At 58.0% G+C, this 18,022-nt stretch overlaps 2 protein-coding genes across 4 annotated transcripts; one reads left to right on the top strand and one right to left on the bottom strand.

Annotated features, from left to right (window-relative positions):
* The first annotated feature begins 714 nt into the window (after positions 1-714).
* On the top strand, positions 715-14,521 carry NPAS1 (neuronal PAS domain protein 1). Of its 3 annotated transcripts, XM_039881665.1 has the most exons (11): positions 715-858; positions 1,173-1,401; positions 7,761-7,834; positions 8,110-8,199; positions 9,538-9,712; positions 11,084-11,199; positions 11,381-11,538; positions 12,051-12,157; positions 12,571-12,718; positions 13,398-13,492; positions 13,894-14,521. In XM_039881665.1, the coding sequence occupies exons 1-11, from the start codon at positions 730-732 to the stop codon at positions 14,358-14,360; spliced, it is 1,788 nt and encodes a 595-aa protein (XP_039737599.1). In that variant the 5' UTR covers positions 715-729; the 3' UTR covers positions 14,361-14,521. The 3 variants fall into 3 exon arrangements, with proteins under 3 accessions (XP_039737599.1, XP_039737595.1, XP_039737598.1); XM_039881661.1 differs by lacking the exons at positions 715-858; positions 1,173-1,401 and adding an exon at positions 4,605-4,818 and having other exon boundaries at positions 7,618-7,834; XM_039881664.1 differs by lacking the exons at positions 715-858; positions 1,173-1,401 and adding an exon at positions 4,665-4,686.
* An 82-nt stretch (positions 14,522-14,603) lies between these two features.
* On the bottom strand, positions 14,604-16,703 carry TMEM160 (transmembrane protein 160). Its single transcript, XM_039881666.1, has 3 exons — positions 16,464-16,703; positions 15,352-15,444; positions 14,604-14,955 (listed from the first exon to the last, which is right to left on the bottom strand). Exons 1-3 carry the CDS (start codon positions 16,669-16,671, stop codon positions 14,690-14,692), a joined length of 567 nt encoding a protein of 188 aa, XP_039737600.1. The 5' UTR covers positions 16,672-16,703; the 3' UTR covers positions 14,604-14,689.
* Positions 16,704-18,022: the final 1,319 nt, after the last annotated feature.

The raw sequence follows: 18,022 nt of genomic DNA on the forward strand, positions 1-18,022 counted from the left end.
CTCTGGCCACCGCGTCGAGGCTGGCTGGGCACGTCCGCGTCTTCAGGGAGGAAGTTGAGGTTGCGGGGATTTGATGGCCCAAACAAGTGGCGCCACCTGAGGGGCTGGGGGTCCTGGGCAAGGCATAGGGTGGGGGCCCTGCCTTCTGCCCCCCTATCCCTCTTAGCCCAGCCCGGGCAATAGGTGCACCATGATGCGGGGAACCGGACTCCGGCGGGGGCTCGGAGGGCAGGTCCCCGGGATAGAGCGCTCAGGGGGGTGCGTGCCCGCGCGCCTGAGCCCCGGCGAGGCGCCTGCCCCCCGCACGGCTTGGGCATGCTTGACACGCAGCGCGCGGGCCGGTCGGATCCGTATGCGCGCCGCGTGCGCCTATTGGTATGCGGGAGCCGGCCCGGCGCGGGCGTGAGGCGGGCGCGCCGGCGGGCGGCGCGGGGGAGGTGGCGGCGGGCCACGTCCTCACCCTGAGCTTCGCCCCGGACCTTGCAGGCTGAGAGCTGCGGACTCCTTACCGGGGCCTCCAGGTAGGGGAAACTGAGGCACCATCCAGCCCTAGCTCCTTGCTGGGACCCTGAGCCCCGCAGGAACCTCCGTTTCCCCACCAGGTCTCCCGGTGGGGGGGCCCTCCGGCACTAAGCACTGCCTCGGGCTCCTTCCCCCCGCAGGGGACGCACGTCTCGAGTCCTGCAGGCTGCTCTGAGTCTGAGCCCGCCTGAAAGGGTCCCCGCGAAGATGGCAGCCCCCTACCCCGGCAGTGGCAGCGGAGGCGAGGTCAAATGCGGGGCAGGTCGTGGCGGCAGCGTCCCGTGGGACTTTCTGCCGGGGCTCATGGTCAAGGCCCCTCCCGACCCTGGTGAGCAGGCTCCGCCCTCGGGCCTGCCCCCAAAGAGTATGTTCCGGGGAATTCATTGACTCACTTCTGCCTCTGCCCCTGGGCTAGAATTCCTCATCTATGTTGTTTCTATCCGGGGCCACTCTTCCTCCTAGTTCCCCAACGTCGTAAGTGCAGAAATCCACACTCGGCTTCTGCCCCCACCTCCAGAGTGTTGGATCCACTTCCAAACTCCCATCCAGTCCTCAGACCCCATGTGGCGGGGCTCCCCCGACCAGGCCCCTCACCCCTGAGCTCCTGGGCCCCGCTGACGCCTCCTCCGCGCCGCCCGCCCAGTCTGCAGGCGCAGCGCAAGGAGAAGTCCCGGAACGCGGCGCGCTCGCGGCGCGGAAAGGAAAACCTGGAGTTCTTTGAGCTGGCCAAGCTGCTCCCGCTGCCCGGAGCCATCTCGAGCCAGCTAGACAAGGCGTCCATCGTGCGGCTCAGCGTCACCTACCTCCGCCTGCGCCGCTTCGCCGCGCTGGGGGCGCCTCCCTGGGGGCTGCGGGCCTCCGGGCCCCCGGCCAGCCTCGGTGAGTGCGCATGCGCGGGGGGGAGGAGCGGGGGTCCCGACGCCCTTCCCAGGGGGCAGAGGAGCCGTGACCCCAGGTGCCCTCCGGCCTTCCCCCAGCTCCTCGACCCAGAGGGAGGACGGCGTTTGGGGTCAGAAATTTTGTGTGTTGCTTCTATTCTCCGAGCCCCAGTTTATTCATCTGGAAAATGGGCACAAGAAGTAGGAAAGATTTCACTAGTTCTGGCCTCATCAAGGGCCTGGCCACACCAGGAATCATAGTAGTAAATGCTATTGTTTTCATTGGAGCAGAGGTAACACGAGGGAGCCCCGCAGCTCCGTGGGTGGGACGGAAGGGACTCAGCCTGGGCCTCCCATCCGCTAATGAACAGCAGACCCCTGCACCCAGAGGACTCTGCAGTCAGGATGCCCAGTTTGGGACAGTGGGAGGGAGAGTTTCATATGACAGGTAAGACGGTGAGCTTCAGAAAGACCGCCCTGGGCCCCTGTCTCCACCCAGCCACTCCCCAGCACTGCGACCCCAGGCGGGTCACCGCACCTCTCTGTGAAATGGGAATCGTGGTGGGACCCGTCCCTGAGGGCTGAGGAGAGGATCAACCAGCTAATACATGTGTAAAGATCCCAAACATCCCTGGCGGAAAAAGCAATGTGTGGTGACTGGTGTCAGTGACGACTCTGCAGGGTTGTTGGGGGGACCTGTGGTTTATTGAGCGTCTACTGTGTGCCTGCTACTGTCCTGAGCCCTTGAGATCCAGCAGGAAACACTAAAAATCCCTGCGCTGGACAGGCTGACATCCTAGTGGCCAAGGCACAATAAGAAAATGATCAAAGAAATAGAATGTGTAATATGTAAATATAGAATATGTAAAAACAGATATATATAGATACCTACTTTTATTATTATTCAGACTTTATTATTGATAGATACATGAAAGTGTTATGTTATTATTCTATCTTATGCATTACTGCTTTATTCATATTACTAGAAGACAGTGAATCGTGTGAATCTGAGGTCGCAGGTGACAAAGACATGGGACCCCAGGCACTCCCCCGCCCCAGAAGAGGGGGTGTCCTTAGCATGGGGTTGGGGGGCTCCAATTCCCCTCCTGCCCTGGTCCCTGGGTGGGGGGGGGTGAGAGAAAATAGCATTGATTAAGCTCGCAATAAATCACCATTTAAATTTAAATAATCCAGCTTCCCAGGCGGTAATTAGGCGAATTGACTGGCGCCGAGAGAATGCGGCATTAGAGCTTCTGATTACTGTCATTACCGCGAACAACATGTGCTCCTGCCAGGGATAAACATCTTGTCTATTGTCCCGGAGCCCAGGGGATAGAAGAGGGTTGGTGCTGAGAGAGCCTCTCTGGGGTCCGGATTGCCCCCCATTCCCCGGATGGGCAAGTTGAGGGGGCGGGAGCTCACTGAGGTCACAGCACTGAGGTGGCAGACCCCTGGCCTCGGTCCTGTAACCTAGCACTGGTGGGGGGCAGGAACTGTGTGGGCTTCCTCCTATAACCCCAAAGTTAGAAAATTGGGGGGATCTTCTGCTCTACAGGGTCTCTAACAGGGGGCCAAGTGCCTGCTTCTGTAGTTCAGATGGGGAAACTGAGGACAGCGTTTTAGCAGAAGTCAGAAACAAAGCATTGTGCCTCCCACTCTCTCAATAATAATAATAATAATAATAATAATATGCAGTGCATGTCAGACACTATGCTGAGCACTATATGCAAATCAACTCGCTTAATCCTCTCAGAAATCTTAGGAGGGAGGCCGTACTGTGATTCCCATTTTATAGAAGCAGAAAACAGAGCTAGAGAAGAAAAGCTGTTGGCTCAAAGTCACGCAGCTCAGGGAGAGGCCCAGCTGAGTCAAATTCGAGTAGCCTGGCTCCACAGTCCACCTTCTCAGCCACTATCCTTGGCATGTTTGTAGGTCTGCAAGGGTGGGTCCCTCCTTGCAGGCCTCAGCCTCCCTCTGGACCTCTCTCTGCCATCTGTAAAATGGGACAACAGGGGTTAAAGACTAGCCCTGGGCCTCTGAGTCTGGGGACAAGACAGCCCCAATCTCATATCAGCATTGGTCATTCATTCAACAAACACCCACTGAACACCTCTGCTGTGCCAGGCACTGTTCTAGGCGTTGGGGACACAGCAAGGACGAGGACAAAGTCTCTGCCCACCATCTCCTGATCTCTTCTTCCCCTGTCATGTCTTCAAACACACACACACACACACACACACCACACACATACACACACCACACACACACTGGCCACCTTGCTGTTCTTCAGAGAATATGCTCTCACCCCAGGGCCTTTGCACTTGCTATACCCTCCACAGGAACTGCCTCCCTTCTGAATGTCGGCTCCTCAGGAAGGCCTTCCCTGACCAGTCCGTTACAAATGACAGCCCCGCCTGCCTAGCCCCAGCATTCCTTATCTTCCTTTCCCGCCTTATTTCTTCTTATCATCAAATGACACTACAGATTTCTTATTTCTCTGGTTTACCGTGTCTCTCCCTGTTCCCTGAGCCTGGAATAGTGCCCGAGGCACAGTCAGGACTCACTGCCACGGTCAGGTGACTGTGAAATGGAGACAGGAGAGAGGAAGGGTGACATCTTAATTCACAGGTCAGGCACAGCCTCTCTGAGGAAGTGACCTTTGAGCCGGGACTGGATGGCGGTGAGGGAACAAGCTACGAACATCTAGAAGGGTGGTCTAGGCAGCGGGAACAGCATGTGCGAAGGCCCCGAGGCAGGCTGGGACCGGCTTGCTGGTTTGAGGGAGTCTGGAGAGGAGCGACTGAGGCGGAGGTGGGGTGGGGGCTTTGGGGGTTGGGGGGTGGTAGTCAGCAGGGGCCAGGGCCTGCAGGGCCTCGTGGGCCATGGCGAGGACTTTGCTCGCCGCGGCGGTGGTGAGCGTGGGTGGGAGACAGGTGCGGGTCGAGCCCGTGGGATTTGCAGAACATGGACGCAGGTGTGAGAGAAAGAGGGAGGCCGAGGTGCACGGCAAGGACCCGCCCAGAAGGGTAGCGGCGCCCCCAGTCGTCCACGGGAACGTGGGCGAGAAGAGCGGCGTGACTTGGGAATGAGGCGCCTTCCATGTGCATGGACCCATTCTGCTCGGTCACTGGGCGCAGCCCCCAGATGAGGCTGAGGAAGGCGGAGGCCGAAATGCCCCGCCCCCAGCCCTCCGGCCCGCGCACGCGTCGTGGCGGGGTGCTTCCCGCTCCGATCGGCCCTGCTCTCCCGCCCGGGGCAGCAAATCCCTGAGGGCAGCGGATGGGAGGTGAAGGGGAAACCCCTACGGCCTGGGAGAGGCCCTCAGTCCCCCCTCTGTGCGAGGGATGACGACTGTGGGACAGTTTTTCTTCTCCAGCCGAGTCGGGATCCAATAAGAAACTCAGCGAATGTTTGCTGAGTGCGTGAGTGACAGTTGGGGTTTGGACGTGAGGAGGGGGCAGATGGGGGAGGAAAGAAGAGCCACCTGCTCTTCTGAGTTTGGGGACAGAGGAGTTTAGCCATTTGGGGAGCAGAGGAAGCAACACAGGGGAGGAGTTGGGGAGTGGGTGGGTTTGTGGGGAGAGAGCCTGGGAGTAGTAAGACGCATCAGTCAGTGATGGGGACAGACCCCGGGGCTTCCCGTCCCAGGGGACAGGCCCAGTGTTTGGGGTACCAGCCAGTGGCTGAGCCCTCCCCCTCCACCCCACATCCCCTTCCTGCCCATTAACGCTGTTAATTGCAGCCCGTTCAGTCTGACCTGGGCTGATCCTGGGAGAGAGAAAATGAAGGAATTAACAAAAATGACAGGGGAAAATTGCGACAATTAGCAGGCGGCATTGTTCCCGCCTGTCACCCGGCTTGTTCGTGCTGCATCTAGAGGGAGGGGTCCCCATTAATCACCCCCCGTTATTGTTCCTGGAGCTTCAGGCGGGGGTGGAAGGGGATGTAACCGCGAGAGGATATTGGGGGAGCTCCTGGGAGAAGGAGGCGTGGCCTAGACGCTAGGAAGCGGGGGGCGGGGCCAGGGGCTGCGCCCTGATTGGGGGAGGGGCGGAGTTTCGCTGCCTGGTGTTTCGATGGTCTGGAAATAACAGCGATCACGCTATTAATGCTCATTCTCGTTCCGTGTTTCGGAGCACCTGCTGTGGGCCAGGCCGTGCTTGGCCCTTTCTAGAAGTCGCTTAAACTAACAGAATGCTCAACCAGCCTGTGAGGGTCGTGCTCTGAGCGAGCTAACCCACAGAGGAGGAAACTGGGGTCCCAGAGCACGCAGCCACGGAGGGACAGCCCTACCGCTGGACGGACACCAGACCTGGCCCCTTAGCCCTGCAAGAGCCAGGTGCTTGGGGACCCTCAAAATCACTGAATCCTTCGTCCGGCTCCGCAGCCTAGGCACGGGGCCCCTTGTGGGGGGTCGTCCTCTGCAGGTTCAGGGACGGGATCCTGAGTGGGAACAGGGTCCATGACCTCTGTTCACACCCAGCATGGGAGTCTAGAGCCCTCAGCCCCTGATGGGGGGCTGGGCCAGGGGGCCTTGTCCCTCTGCCTCTGTCTCATTTGTCACCTTGACCTTTCTGCCACTTTCTCTGTATCTGTCTGCATCTCTTTTCCTCTATCTCCCCATCTCTTTATGGCTCTGTCTATCTGTCTCAATTTCTATGTCTAGGTCTCTGTCTCTATCTCTTCTATAAAAAATGTTTTTATTGAGGTAAAATTTGTGTAACACGAAATTCACCATTTTAAAGTATACAGTTCAGTGGCACTTTGTACATTCACAGTGTTGGGCGACCATCTAGTTCCAGAAATTTTCCATCGCCACCGAAAAATCCTGTACCCATTAGCAGTCACTCTGTCCTCCCTGCCCCTACTCCAGCCCCTGGCAGCCGCCGATCTGCATCCCGTGTCTGTAGATTTGTCTATACTGGACATTGCGTATCAGCAGAATCCTGTAGCACACAGCCCCTTATGTCCGGCTTCCTTCACACAGCATGGTGTGTTCAGAGTTCATCCATGTGGTAGCGTGTGTCAGTGCTTCATCCGTTTTTATTGCTGAATAATATTCCATTGTCTGAATATAGCACATTTTATTTATCCATTCGTCAGCTTATGGGCATGTGGGTCGCTTCCACTTTTGGCAGCTAGGAATAACGCTTGTCGTAAACATTCGGGTACAGTTTTTGTTAGAGCACGTTTTCGATTCTTCTGGGTGTATGCCTGCGGGTGGAAAGGCCAGGTCAGATGGTAATTCTGTGTTTACCCTGTCGACAAACCGCCACACAGTTTTCCAGAGTGGCTGCTCCATTTACGGTCTCCCTCGCAACGCCCTGGGGCCCCAATTTCTCTGCGTCCTCACCAACGCTTGTTTTATTTTTTCTAGCCGTCCTAGTGGGTATGAAGTGGTCTCTCATTCTGATTTTGATTTCATTTTGCTAATGACTAATAATTTCAGGCACTTTTTTCAGGTGCTTCTCAGTCACTTGTATATCTTGTTTGCAAAATTTCTATTTATGTCCTTTGCCCATCTTTGAATTGAGTCGTTTGTCCTTTTTGTTGTTGAGTTGTAATGTCCATATGTCTTTCTTTATTCCTTTATATCTCTCTGTCTATCTGTTTGTCTCTCTGTGTCTTTGTCTGTCTCTGTTTCTCTGTGTCTCCCTGCCTCACTCTGTCTGTCTCTCTCCATCTCTATCTCTCTGTGTCCCTGTGTGTGCGCGTCTGTCTCTCTGGATCTCTCTGTGTGTCTCTCTTTGTCTTTGTCTCTCTGTCTTTCTCTCTCTTATTTTCAGTCTCCACTGCGCCTCCTTCTCATCCTTCGGGTCTGAGCTTAGACACAACCTTTTCTAACAGGCCTCACCCCATTCTGCTTCACATTCCGTTCCTTTCACACCACCTATTCGATTCTTCATAGCACTGGCCACCAATGATAATTCTGTATTGGTGAGTTTTTTACTTGTCTATGTGTCCCTGGCCTGGGTGCCCCTTGGGGGCAGGACCGGGCTGTCCGGGCCACCTCCATGTCCTTAACACTAACCAGCAAAGAGCCTTCTGTGCAGTCAGAGCTCGGGGAGAGTACTGGCTGGCTGGATGGATGGATGGACGAGTGAACGGATCCCTTTCTGCATCACCTCGTGTCTCTCTCTGTGTCTAAATCTCTAGGTCTGTCTGGCCCACCTCGGTCCCCTCACTCCTCCCCACATCCAGGGTCTCTCCCCCACAGAGCTCAGGGTCCCACAATACCCCAAGATGGCTACCAGACTCCAGGGAAGAGAGATTTGCAGCCTGGTTCCCTGGGGGCCGGCCTTCTGAGGCCAAGGTCATCAGGATCACAGGCTCCAGCCTCACCCCTCTCTCTGCCCCCAGCCCCAGGCCGCAGGGGCCCGGTGGCGCTGGTCTCCGAAGTCTTCGAGCAGCACCTGGGTGGACACATCTTGCAGGTGAGGCCCCTCCCCTGCCTGCTGCTCCTTGCTGCCACCTGGTGGCCATGCCTGGAGACAGCACCCTTTTCTCCTTCATCCTTCCCATAGGGAGCATCAGGTCTGGAAAGCAGAATGCTGGGGCTCCCCTTTCTGCCAGCCCCTTCCTAGCACCACCAAACCCTCGTCCCCCACCCCCACCCCAGAATAAACCATCCTAGGCAGAGATCAGATTTCAGAGCCTCTAACAGGTGCCAGGCCCTCCTCTCCCGCCTCCTCTGTCTTTCCCCCTCTAGTCCCTGGATGGCTTCGTGTTTGCCTTGAACCAGGAGGGCAAGTTCCTCTACATCTCAGAGACGGTCTCCATTTATCTGGGTCTCTCACAGGTAAGGGGCCGCAGCAGGCCACCTGCACTGGCTCAGCTGCCGTCTCTCGCGGCAGCCCACCCATGCCCTTCCTCCGTCCTGGCCTCACCATCCCAGCATGAAAACATGGACTGAATCTGTGGTTCCCAAAGTGCATTCCTCGGAACCCCACACGGCACCCCACATGGTTCCTCATAGGCAGAGGGTTATCAAATTCACGGTTCAATTTGAAACCAAACTAGTAGAAGGATCAGTTTGCCAAAGAGTGGTGGCCAGACGCACCGTATTTACCAAAGCCTGATTCTTCTTCATTCTGAAGGGCTACAGCAATTTGTATCGGAAGAGCCTGGGTTTTGCCAGCTTTGGGAGGTCCTCTGTGGCGTTTTAGTCAGCTGGCTTGTTTTGTCTTTCTCTCAGCCTGCCGTCTCCACCTCAGCTCCTGCAGCCGGAAAAGGAGGTCGGGGGGAAGCCAAAAGCCCGCTTCCCTGGACTCGTGGCTCCTCGTGGCAGCTTAGGCCTTGCCAATCCATCCAATACAAATTGCTATCAACTGTGATCATTTTTAGAAAGATTTTGGCAAATGGTAAATTTAGAAAATTCAATGTGTTGGTATTTGGCCTCTGTGAGCGGCTTTTCAGTGAGTTGCCGGAGGTTGCTGGAGGAGGGGAATGTGGACAGGAGGAGGAAGGGCAGGAGGAAGGACTGAGGAAAGGCTCGGCGCTCGTGCGGGGAGTTCGGAGGGACCAGGGATGGAGGGAAGCGTGTGACCCCAAGCCCAGGGGTAGTGGGAGCCTTGGGTGGAGGCCCGTGGTCAGATGAGTAACTAAGGGAAGACTATTTGAGGGGGCCCCGAAGGCCAGAAGCCCAGTGAGGACGCTGGGGCAGGAACACAGCAGGGAGAAGATGAGGGTTTGGGGGAGATATGGGGAGAAGGGGACTGCTCTGAGAGGTTTGGTGGGGCGTGAACTGAAGGTCAAAGTCTGATTAAAAGGACGTAACTCTTTAAAGAGTTTGAAAGCCATTCCACTGTTTGTACCTTGAGTTCCATGCCTGCTGGGACATCCTGTGGTTCGCATCGGGGCGCAGCTGTTTGCTGTAAGTTGGAGGCTTTGACACGCCCTCCGCCCCAACCCCCTAGGCAGCGTCTTAATAGAGTAGGCAGGGACAGAAAGTCGTTAATAATCACCGGCTTTAAAGTCGGAGAGCACGGGAAGAGCCTAGGATTGCATCCTCCTTTAAAAATGAAAACACAAGACCCGCATGAGGTGCTCCTGCACGTGGACCAGCGAACCTGAACGTGGTGCGGGGAACGACTGCCCGCACCTGACCCGGCCCTGCATTCCCCTCCTTCGCCGGCAGGTGGAGCTGACGGGCAGCAGCGTCTTCGACTACATCCATCCTGGGGACCACTCCGAGGTGCTGGAGCAACTGGGGCTGCGGGCCCGGATTCCCGGGCCCCCCACCCCGCCTTCCGTTCCCTCTTCTTCCTCCTCCTCCTCATCTTCCTCCTCGCTTGCGGATACCTCTGAGATCGGTAATTCCAAGGGCCCCCAAAGGATGCCTGAATAGGGGACACACGATACACTGTAAACAGCTGATTCATTTATACAAAAACCACTCTCGTTAGGGTTGTGCAAAGCTAGTTTTTGTAAAGCGAATCAGTCTAAACTGAGGCAGCAAGACTTGGCTTCCTAAGAATACCCGGATCCCCAGATTTGAACTTTAGAAAGACCCCTCCGGCTGCTGAGTGGAGGTGGGTGCCCGTGGGTGACAGATAGAACCAGGCTTTGGTAGATGATAACAATGCACGTTTAATAGGCATTTACATATGCCATGCCTCTACGTGCATAAATTGATTGAATCCTAACCACAGTCCCACAAGGCAAGAACTATTACTCTCTCTGCTCTACAGAGGAAGCTGAGGCACAGCACAGAGAGATTGAGTTGTTCTAGGTCACACAGCTGTAAGTGGTTGAGCTGAACTCCAGCCCACATTCCTCTAACCCTCTCTCCAATGGAAAATTCCACTCCACGTTGGGGAGGGAGGGTGTTGGATGTTACCCTTTAGTTCCTTTAAGCTCTAAGATGTTGACTGACTGTGAAGTTAACTTTCCCATAAATGAGATTTTCCTACACGAGGTTTGCTTTACACCAAAAACATCCGAGTTGTCAGCAGCACTTGCAAGTTTGGAAAGATGGTGGTGACACGTACAGGACTGTTGGGGACTGTGTTTATGGTTGCACCTAAGTTTGAGGGACAGGGTCATCTGGGTGTGAGCGTATTTATGACTATCACAGGGCTTACAGAACGATCTATATTTATGAGTCTTATCTGTCACCCTGAGGCCCTGCCCTGTGTCCAGCCCTGTACTGGGCATGGCTGAGGACACAGTAGTGACAATAGCCCCAACTCCACCTTCCAAGAGCTCACAGTCCAGTGAGGGATACTGACCCATCCCCAGATAGTGACACCCCGGAATGGGCAGGGCTGGGGTAGGAGACTCCAGTGGGGTGTCTGACTCAGCCTGCAGGTCAAGGAGGGCTTCCTGGAGGAGATGTCTGACCTGAGACCTGGAGGTTGTAGCTAGAGATGGTGTCAGCAGGAGGCAACTCTTGCCAAAGTTTTAGGCCTTGGTGAGGACCTGGGTTTCCTCTCAAGGGTCCTAGGGAGCCATGGCAGCTTCAAGACAGGGAGGGACAGTGTCAGAGCTGAGCTGTGGAAAGCCCTGGCCAGCTCCCCCTGGGAGGGGTGGTTAGCGTAGGATGTCAGTGAGCTTGTAGAACCGTTATGCGGGGCTCCGCGTGGCTGTGGCCATGACCTCGTGTCTGGCCACAGAGGGGGTGGGGGGTGGCCTGTGTGTTTCCCCTTCAGGATCCCATACCCTTCCTTCGCCCTCCACCCCAGAGGTCGGCCCCACCGAGGTGCCCGCCTCCGCCCGGGTCCAGGAGCGCTCCTTCTTCGTCCGCATGAAGTCCACCCTGACCAAGCGGGGGCTGCACGTCAAGGCTTCTGGGTACAAGGTGGGTGTGAGCGCTCGGGCCCAGCCTCATCACTCTTGCGTCCCCTCGCCAGCCTGGGGAGCGCACCTGCGTTCCTGCCAGCTGTGTCCCTTTGACTACGGAGCCAGGCCGGGTGGCGGGGTTAAGGTCCTGCTGCCCCACCTGCCCCCGCCCCGCCTCCAACCACGCACACCGCCTGCAGGTCATCCACGTGACCGGTCGCCTTCGGGCCCGCGCCCTGGGCCTTGTAGCCCTCGGCCACACGTTGCCCCCGGCCCCCCTGGCTGAGCTGCCACTACACGGACACATGATAGTCTTCCGTCTCAGCCTGGGTCTCACCATCCTTGCTTGTGAGAGCAGGTACCAGGGGTGGGGCTGAGGCGGGCCGGGGGGCGGTGCCCAGGAGAGCTGGGGGTGGGAGGGGGCTCCGCAGCTCCCGGGGAGTCGCGGGGGATGCAGAGCAGCGGAGGGGCAGGGGTTCGCGGAAGGAGGGAGCGAAGGCGTGGAGGCGGGGGCGGGGCCTTGGGGGGGCGGAGGCGGGACTGCGCTGACGCAGGCTCAAGCCCTCCCTTGGGGCGCCCCTCCCTGGTTCCCTCTCCCGACCTCTTCTGTCCCTCATCCGCGTTCTCTTGCACCACGCGGTGGGGGGAAATGAGATGGTGAAATAGTCCCTCCGTTCCGCGCGCCCTGGCGTGCCATCTGCTTGAACGCCCGGGACGCTCTAGGAGGGGCGCTGTCATTTCGCCCATTTTGCAGAGGGAGAACACTGAGGCTCAGCACTCCCCAGGGACGGCGGGAACCCTGAGTGGTTCCAGAGCCAACCCTGCCTCTCCCCCCACCCCGGGGTCTCGCCCCCACCCCCACCCCCGCAGAGTCAGCGAGCACATGGACTTGGGGCCCTCAGAGCTGGTGGGCCGCAGCTGCTACCAGTTTGTCCACGGACAAGATGCAGCCAGGATCCGCCAAAGCCACTTGGACCGTGAGAACCCCAACCCTTGCCTGCCTGCATCCCAGACCCGAGTACCCCAATGCCCGGCTCCCTGGAAGTCCTGCTTCAGAGCTGACCACAGCGCCTCCTGCTGCCAACTCCAGGGCCTCAGCGGGGCACAGAGGAGCAGCGAGGAGGCTCTGAACCTCAGCCCAGACTGGGGTGGGAGTGGGGGGCTGTGGGGCCTCAGACCCGCCCTCGGAAGCCCAGGCGCGCGATGCCAGCACCTGGCGCTCTTTCTGACTGTCTCCCTCTGTGCTTCTTGCCTTTCTCTCCTCCCCGCCGCTCACCCCTCCTGCTCCCCTGACCCCACCACCCCCAACCCCTCCTGCACCTGCCTCCCTGTCTGCCCGTCCTGTCTCCCACCCCCATCCCTCCCCCTCCGGCCCCTGGGCTGGGCCCAGTGCTGGACAAGGGCCAGGTGGTGACTGGGTACTACCGCTGGCTGCAGCGTGCTGGGGGCTTCGTGTGGCTGCAGTCCGTGGCCACCGTGGCCGTGAGCGGAAAGAGCCCCGGGGAGCGCCACGTGCTCTGGGTCAGCTACGTGCTCAGGTGAGAGCTGCCCTCCGAAACCCCCTCTGAAGCTTCCACTGTGTCTCCTCAGCTCAGGGTGAGGAGGAGGTTGAAGAGGAGAAAGGGGGGCGGAGGCAAAGGCCTGGAGGTAAAGCCCTTGCTGCAGGAGGCAGAGGAGAGGGGGAGGGGTGCTGGTGTCTTCTAGGAGGCAGGTCTGGAGCGGCCTCAGGCCAAGGCCAAGGCTGAGGCTGTGGACCTGGTCTTGGGGGCTCTGGGGGCCCCGGCAGGGCTTAAAGCTGGAAGGGTCACAGATCTGCTTTCTGGAAAGACCCCTCTGGCCATGGTGAGGATGGGGGTCTGATGGGGCCAGGAGACCAGGGAGCGGGCTGGGCAGTGCAGGTGGAGGGAGGTGGCCATCTGCCATTGCCCAGGTCTCTGCTTCGCTGGGCCCCTGAGGGGACCAGCAGTTCAGAAGGAAGATACTGAGGTCAGATGAGCACGCAGTGACCGGGGAGACCTCAGTGGTGACATCCAGGGGCCACAGGTCGAGACACAGGGCCGAGCTGGGCCAGGAGCCAACTTGGAGTTTGGGGGTCGTCATTAGGCCTAAGTGCCTCGATCTGGGGGTGCTGTAGTCAGAGGGGAGGCGTCTGGGGGCAGGATGGAGGCTGCCCTCACCCAGGACCCCTGGCTCCCAAGCCCACTTGTCTTGTCCCAGTCAAGCTGAGGGCAGCCAGACGCCCCTGGATGCCTTCCAGCTTCCAGCCAGAGCGGCCTGTGAGGACATGTCCAGCCCAGAGCCGGAGCCCGCAGGTGAGCCCCGCCTCCCACCTCGACCCCTGGGCGACCCCATCTCAAGGGCTCAGCAGCCGTGCCTGGCCAGTGCACGGCACAGATGTGGCACGTTTCCGCCACCGAGGAAGGTTCTATCAGCCCCGGTCTAGACCAGGGTTGCCAGTCTCTGCCCCACTGCCACTTGGGACCAGGTATTTCTGCATTTGGGGGTTGTCCTGTGCCTTGTAGGGTATTTAGCAGCATCCCCGACCTCTACTCACTAGATGCCAGGAGCAACCTCCTCCCCAGTCGTGACAACCAAAAATGTCTCTAGACAGCACCAAATGTCCCCTGGGGGACAAAAACACCTTAGCTTCATTCCCACTGGCTGTTACTGGGGCAGGGGGGACGCCCACATGGTGCCCTTCCAAATCCTCCAGAGCTAGCGCCTGCAGTGGAAGGAAAGCAGGCTACTCCCCTGGACAAGGACGAGGCCCCCCAGAGCCACGGAAAACTCATCAAAGTGGAGCCTGGCCCGGGTGAGACCAAGGACCTGGAGGACAGTGGGGACGAGGAGCTGGCTGGCCGCCCAGCCCCACCACCACGGCCCGAGTTCACATCTGTCATTCGAGCGGGAGCCCTGAAGCAGGACCTCGTGCGGCCGTGGGGTCTGGTGCCTGCTGGGGACCGCCCGCCAGCCCTGCTCCATGCCAGCTTCCTGCCCCCTGTCATGCGAGGCCTGTGCACGCCTGGCACCATCCGCTACGGCCCCACGGAGCTGGGCCTCATGTACCCGCACCTGCAGAGGCTGGGCCCCGGCCCCGCCCTCCCCGAGGCCTTCTACCCCACCCTGGGCCTGCCCTACCCGGGGCCCACGGGTGCCAGGGTGCAGCGGAAGGGGGACTGAGGCCAGGGAGGACTGCCTGCGGAGCTGGACCCTGGTGGTTGGGTGCAGGTCCCCAACGGGGCAGGTGACAGGGCTCTTGGCCCCGCCGGCGCTCTCTGAGAATTAAAGGCCCGCTCCCAGTCTGTGGCTCTGTCTCGGGCTGTGGAGCAGCTCTCACCACCTGTCTTCGTCCCCGTCTCGCCTCCTTCGCTCCTCCCCCTCAGGCTCAGCCTTCCCCGATCACAGGAACGACCACTCAGCAGATGGAGCAAGGGAAGGGTCAGGTTTTAATGTCCCAGTCCTCAGGCCCTGGCCGCCCAGCGCCGGGCCATTCCCCACGGCGCCGCTGCTCACTCTGGCGGTGGCCTGCCCGCTTCGTCCGGGCCCTCCGCAGTGGCCGACCCGTCGTCCTCCGGTACCAGTTCTACATCCAGCTCCAGCTGGCCCATGTAGAGGCCGACGGCACACGCCCAGAGTAGGCCAGCGGCCAGCACGGCGCCCATGCCCGCGGCTGCGCCCCCCAGTGAAAGCTGCATGGGTCCCCGCAGCGCCGCCAGGCCCACCACGTAGGAGGCTCCGCCCCACACCACGCACAGGCCGCCCAGCAGGAAGAAGCCTGTGGGAGAGGGCGGAGGCCAGTCAATGGAAGGAGGACTTGGGGTCCCGGGCTGGGGGTGGGGATGGGGCCAGGGTCAGAGGAGGGGTGGGGGGACTCATCGGCGAGTCAGCAGCTGGGACCAGAATCCTCATCCTTGTTGAGAAGGCAGACTGGGGGAAGGATCCACAGCCGTGCCCTGGGCCACCCACTCGATAGGGGTGAGGTGGGGTGGGTGACAGGTCAACACGAGTGAAGGAAAGACAGCTTCCGGTGGGGAAGGGATGAGGGCTTCTGCACTTACTGTTGGGGTGTGGGGCAGGAGGGAATTCACCGGGGGTGGGGGGCTCTACATCCCCCAGTGAGGGTGAGGCCACACTCTCCGGTGGGGAACAAGCCTGGGGGAGCTGCACTCACCATAGGCGGCTTCCCGACCCATGTCACTCTGCATGAAGGAGATGACCCCAATGCCTGACGCCAGGAGGCCATTTCGGAACCAGGAAAGGAAGGCTTGGAGGGAGGGGGAAATGGGAGGAGAATTAGCATCAGTTCAAACGCTACCCTGAAGCTCCGAAGCGCAGACAAACCGAGGGGCTTCCAATCACCCCACCACCCCATCCTGCTCCAAATTCCCACGTCCTGGAGGCCCTCCCCGACCCCACCTCCAAAACTCTCTCCCTTCAAATTGGCAACACCTAAGATTCAAGACAGTCCTTAGAATTTGGAGGGGGATCTAGGACCAAAACTGCAGAATCTAAATCTAAGGACAGGAAGACCCCTCATCTTGGTCATCTTGGTCAACCCCCTCCCCACACGTGCATCCCCACGGGATGCCCTCTCACTGCTTTTTGAGACCTCGGGCACAAAGTGTTCCCCCGCCCCAGGCCTGACGTTATTCACATCCATTCAAGTCCCTAGTGTGGCGCTAACGGGCTAGCTGGGCTACACACCTCCCACTCCTACCCTGTCCTATATCTAGATGCCTCGTCTTCTCCAAGCCTGACGTGAGGCCCCGCCCCCGGCAGCCTCGATCACCTCGCCCTCCAATCAGCTCAGAGCTTTTCTTCTATTGGTTGTTCCCTCCTCCAATCCAGAACTTCCCCCTCTTCTGTGGCGATCCACACTCCCACCTTATGCGGAGTGGTCGTTTCTTTAATACAACTGTCCCCTCCAACGCGGACCCCTCTTGTAGACAACTCTCCCGCCCTAAGCCCTCTTTGGAAGCCGCTCTCGTCTGAACAGTGCAATTCTATCGGGGTGCTTGGCCTAACCCGACCAGCCTCTCCAATCCCTACTGCGCCCCACTCGCCCGGACCCTCCTTCCCATCCGCAAGCCCTTCTCCTATGCGGACACACTGCGCTCTGCAGCCAGCGCTTCCCTGCGCGTATACGGAAGCCCTTCTCCCTCCTGAGCCCGGGCCCTGCTTCCAGCAGAAGCTCCACCTCCATCTCCTACTCGCGCGCGCAAACAGCTCGGCTCACCCGAACCCCGTTTCCCACCCGGGCCGACCCCCGCCCCAGCCTCAGACCTGTCTCATGCGCCTTCCGGAGGAGCCAGGCGTCCGCTCGGTCCAGCTCGGACACCGGGGGCGGCGAAGCCCCGGCGCGGGGTCCGTGGCCGGGGGCGAAGGACCCCCGGGCGCCCCCGCTCCGGGGCCGTGGAGGCGGCAGCAGGGCCCCCCGGAAGCGGAGTCGGGCCAGGCGGGCGGCCCGAGCCCACCACCAGCCGCCTCCCATGGTTCGCACTACGGACGCTTCTCACCGCACCGCCCCACGGGCCACCCGTAGGCTGAAGCGCACGTCAATCATGCTTAGCGGCTCACACATTGGCTTTGTGCGCGCCGCTCAGGCCCAGGGCGCACGGTCCATTGGTCAGAATGTCAGCGAGTCCCTCCTCTATCATCTGTGCCGGTACTACGCGTCCCACCTTGCTTCTGCCAATGGACTACGAATCCCAGAGATTACTGCGCCAGGGAAAGGTCGATCTCTCGAAGCCGCAGGCGCGATTTCTGCCGGGAGTTGTAGTTTTTGTTAATAACTTTAATTCCAGTAACCAAAAAACAAAAACAAAACAAAACTCTTAATATAGAACTTTTGCAAAATCTCAAAGAGTCCTATTTTCTATGCAGTGAAAAATGAGATGCCATTTAACAAACTATTTTTTTCACATAACAATAAATCATGAAAATTGACCGGTGATGTTATTTTTCCACAGCGTAAATATATATGTAGAAGATGTAACGTATCCCTTTTGCTGTGAGGACCTATAACTGATGATTCTTTCTCGTTGACTTTTCTCCTCTTGGGTTCTGTCCGTAATTGACAACTCTTCCTGTATTTGACATGAAGTGGTACTGTGTGAGAGCTCCCCCTTCTGGCCTCAGGACTTTATTTTAGTTAGGTTTCCCTTCGTTAATTTTCACACTCCTTACTGCACTGTCATAATCTCTATACTTATCTGACTCTGCCATCAGTCTGTCAGCTTCCAATGAACAGCATCCTTTGTCCCCCTAACCAATATAGGTAGGGGACTTGGTAAATAATAATGGCAAACATTTACCAATCGCTTTCTCTGTGCCAGGAATTGTGTGCTAGGCACATAATATGCATAATGTCATTTAATCCTCATTGTAACCCCAAGAGTTAAGGATTAGAATATTCTCCCTTTTATAGAGGAGAATACAAGGCTCAGAAAAGTGAGGTAGTAAAAGTTAGTGTTTATTGAGCACTAACCATGTGTCAGACTCTGCTCTTACTTTACATGGATACTCTCATTAAATCTTCAAAATAACACTGAGTGATACCTTATTATTGCATTTTACAGATGAGGAAGAGAAAGGTTAAATTAGTTGCCTTCAATCACGCTACTGGTTAAGTAAGTCCAATGTCAAATTACTAGCCACTGTGCCATGCAGCTTATAGTCATTCATTCATTCATTCATTCAACAAGTATTTACTGAGCACTTGCTCTCCAACAGCATTATGCTACACGTTTGGTATAAATCAGTAAACAAAGCAGACAAAATTCTCTGCCCTAAACTTCCTCAATGTGAAAAAGGGCACCTACAAAAAACTTACAACTAGTATC

The sequence above is a fragment of the Pteropus medius genome, unplaced genomic scaffold (genome assembly GCF_902729225.1).
Source record: "Pteropus medius unplaced genomic scaffold, Ma_sr-lr_union100, whole genome shotgun sequence".
Classification (NCBI taxonomy): domain Eukaryota; kingdom Metazoa; phylum Chordata; class Mammalia; order Chiroptera; family Pteropodidae; genus Pteropus; species Pteropus medius.

Coding starts and splice junctions, on each gene's coding strand:
- NPAS1 (XM_039881665.1), top strand. CDS start 730: ATGGCAGCCCCCTACCCCGGCAGTGGCAGCGGAGGCGAGGTCAAATGC. Junction 859..1,172: donor CTCCCGACCCTGGTGAGCAG/GCTCCGCCCTCG, acceptor CCCAGTCTGCAG/GCGCAGCGCAAGGAGAAGTC. Junction 11,539..12,050: donor ATCCTTGCTTGTGAGAGCAG/GTACCAGGGGTG, acceptor CCACCCCCGCAG/AGTCAGCGAGCACATGGACT.
- TMEM160 (XM_039881666.1), bottom strand. CDS start 16,671: ATGGGAGGCGGCTGGTGGTGGGCTCGGGCCGCCCGCCTGGCCCGACTC. Junction 15,445..16,463: donor CCGGAAGGCGCATGAGACAG/GTCTGAGGCTGG, acceptor CCTCCCTCCAAG/CCTTCCTTTCCTGGTTCCGA. Junction 14,956..15,351: donor GGGTCGGGAAGCCGCCTATG/GTGAGTGCAGCT, acceptor CCTCTCCCACAG/GCTTCTTCCTGCTGGGCGGC.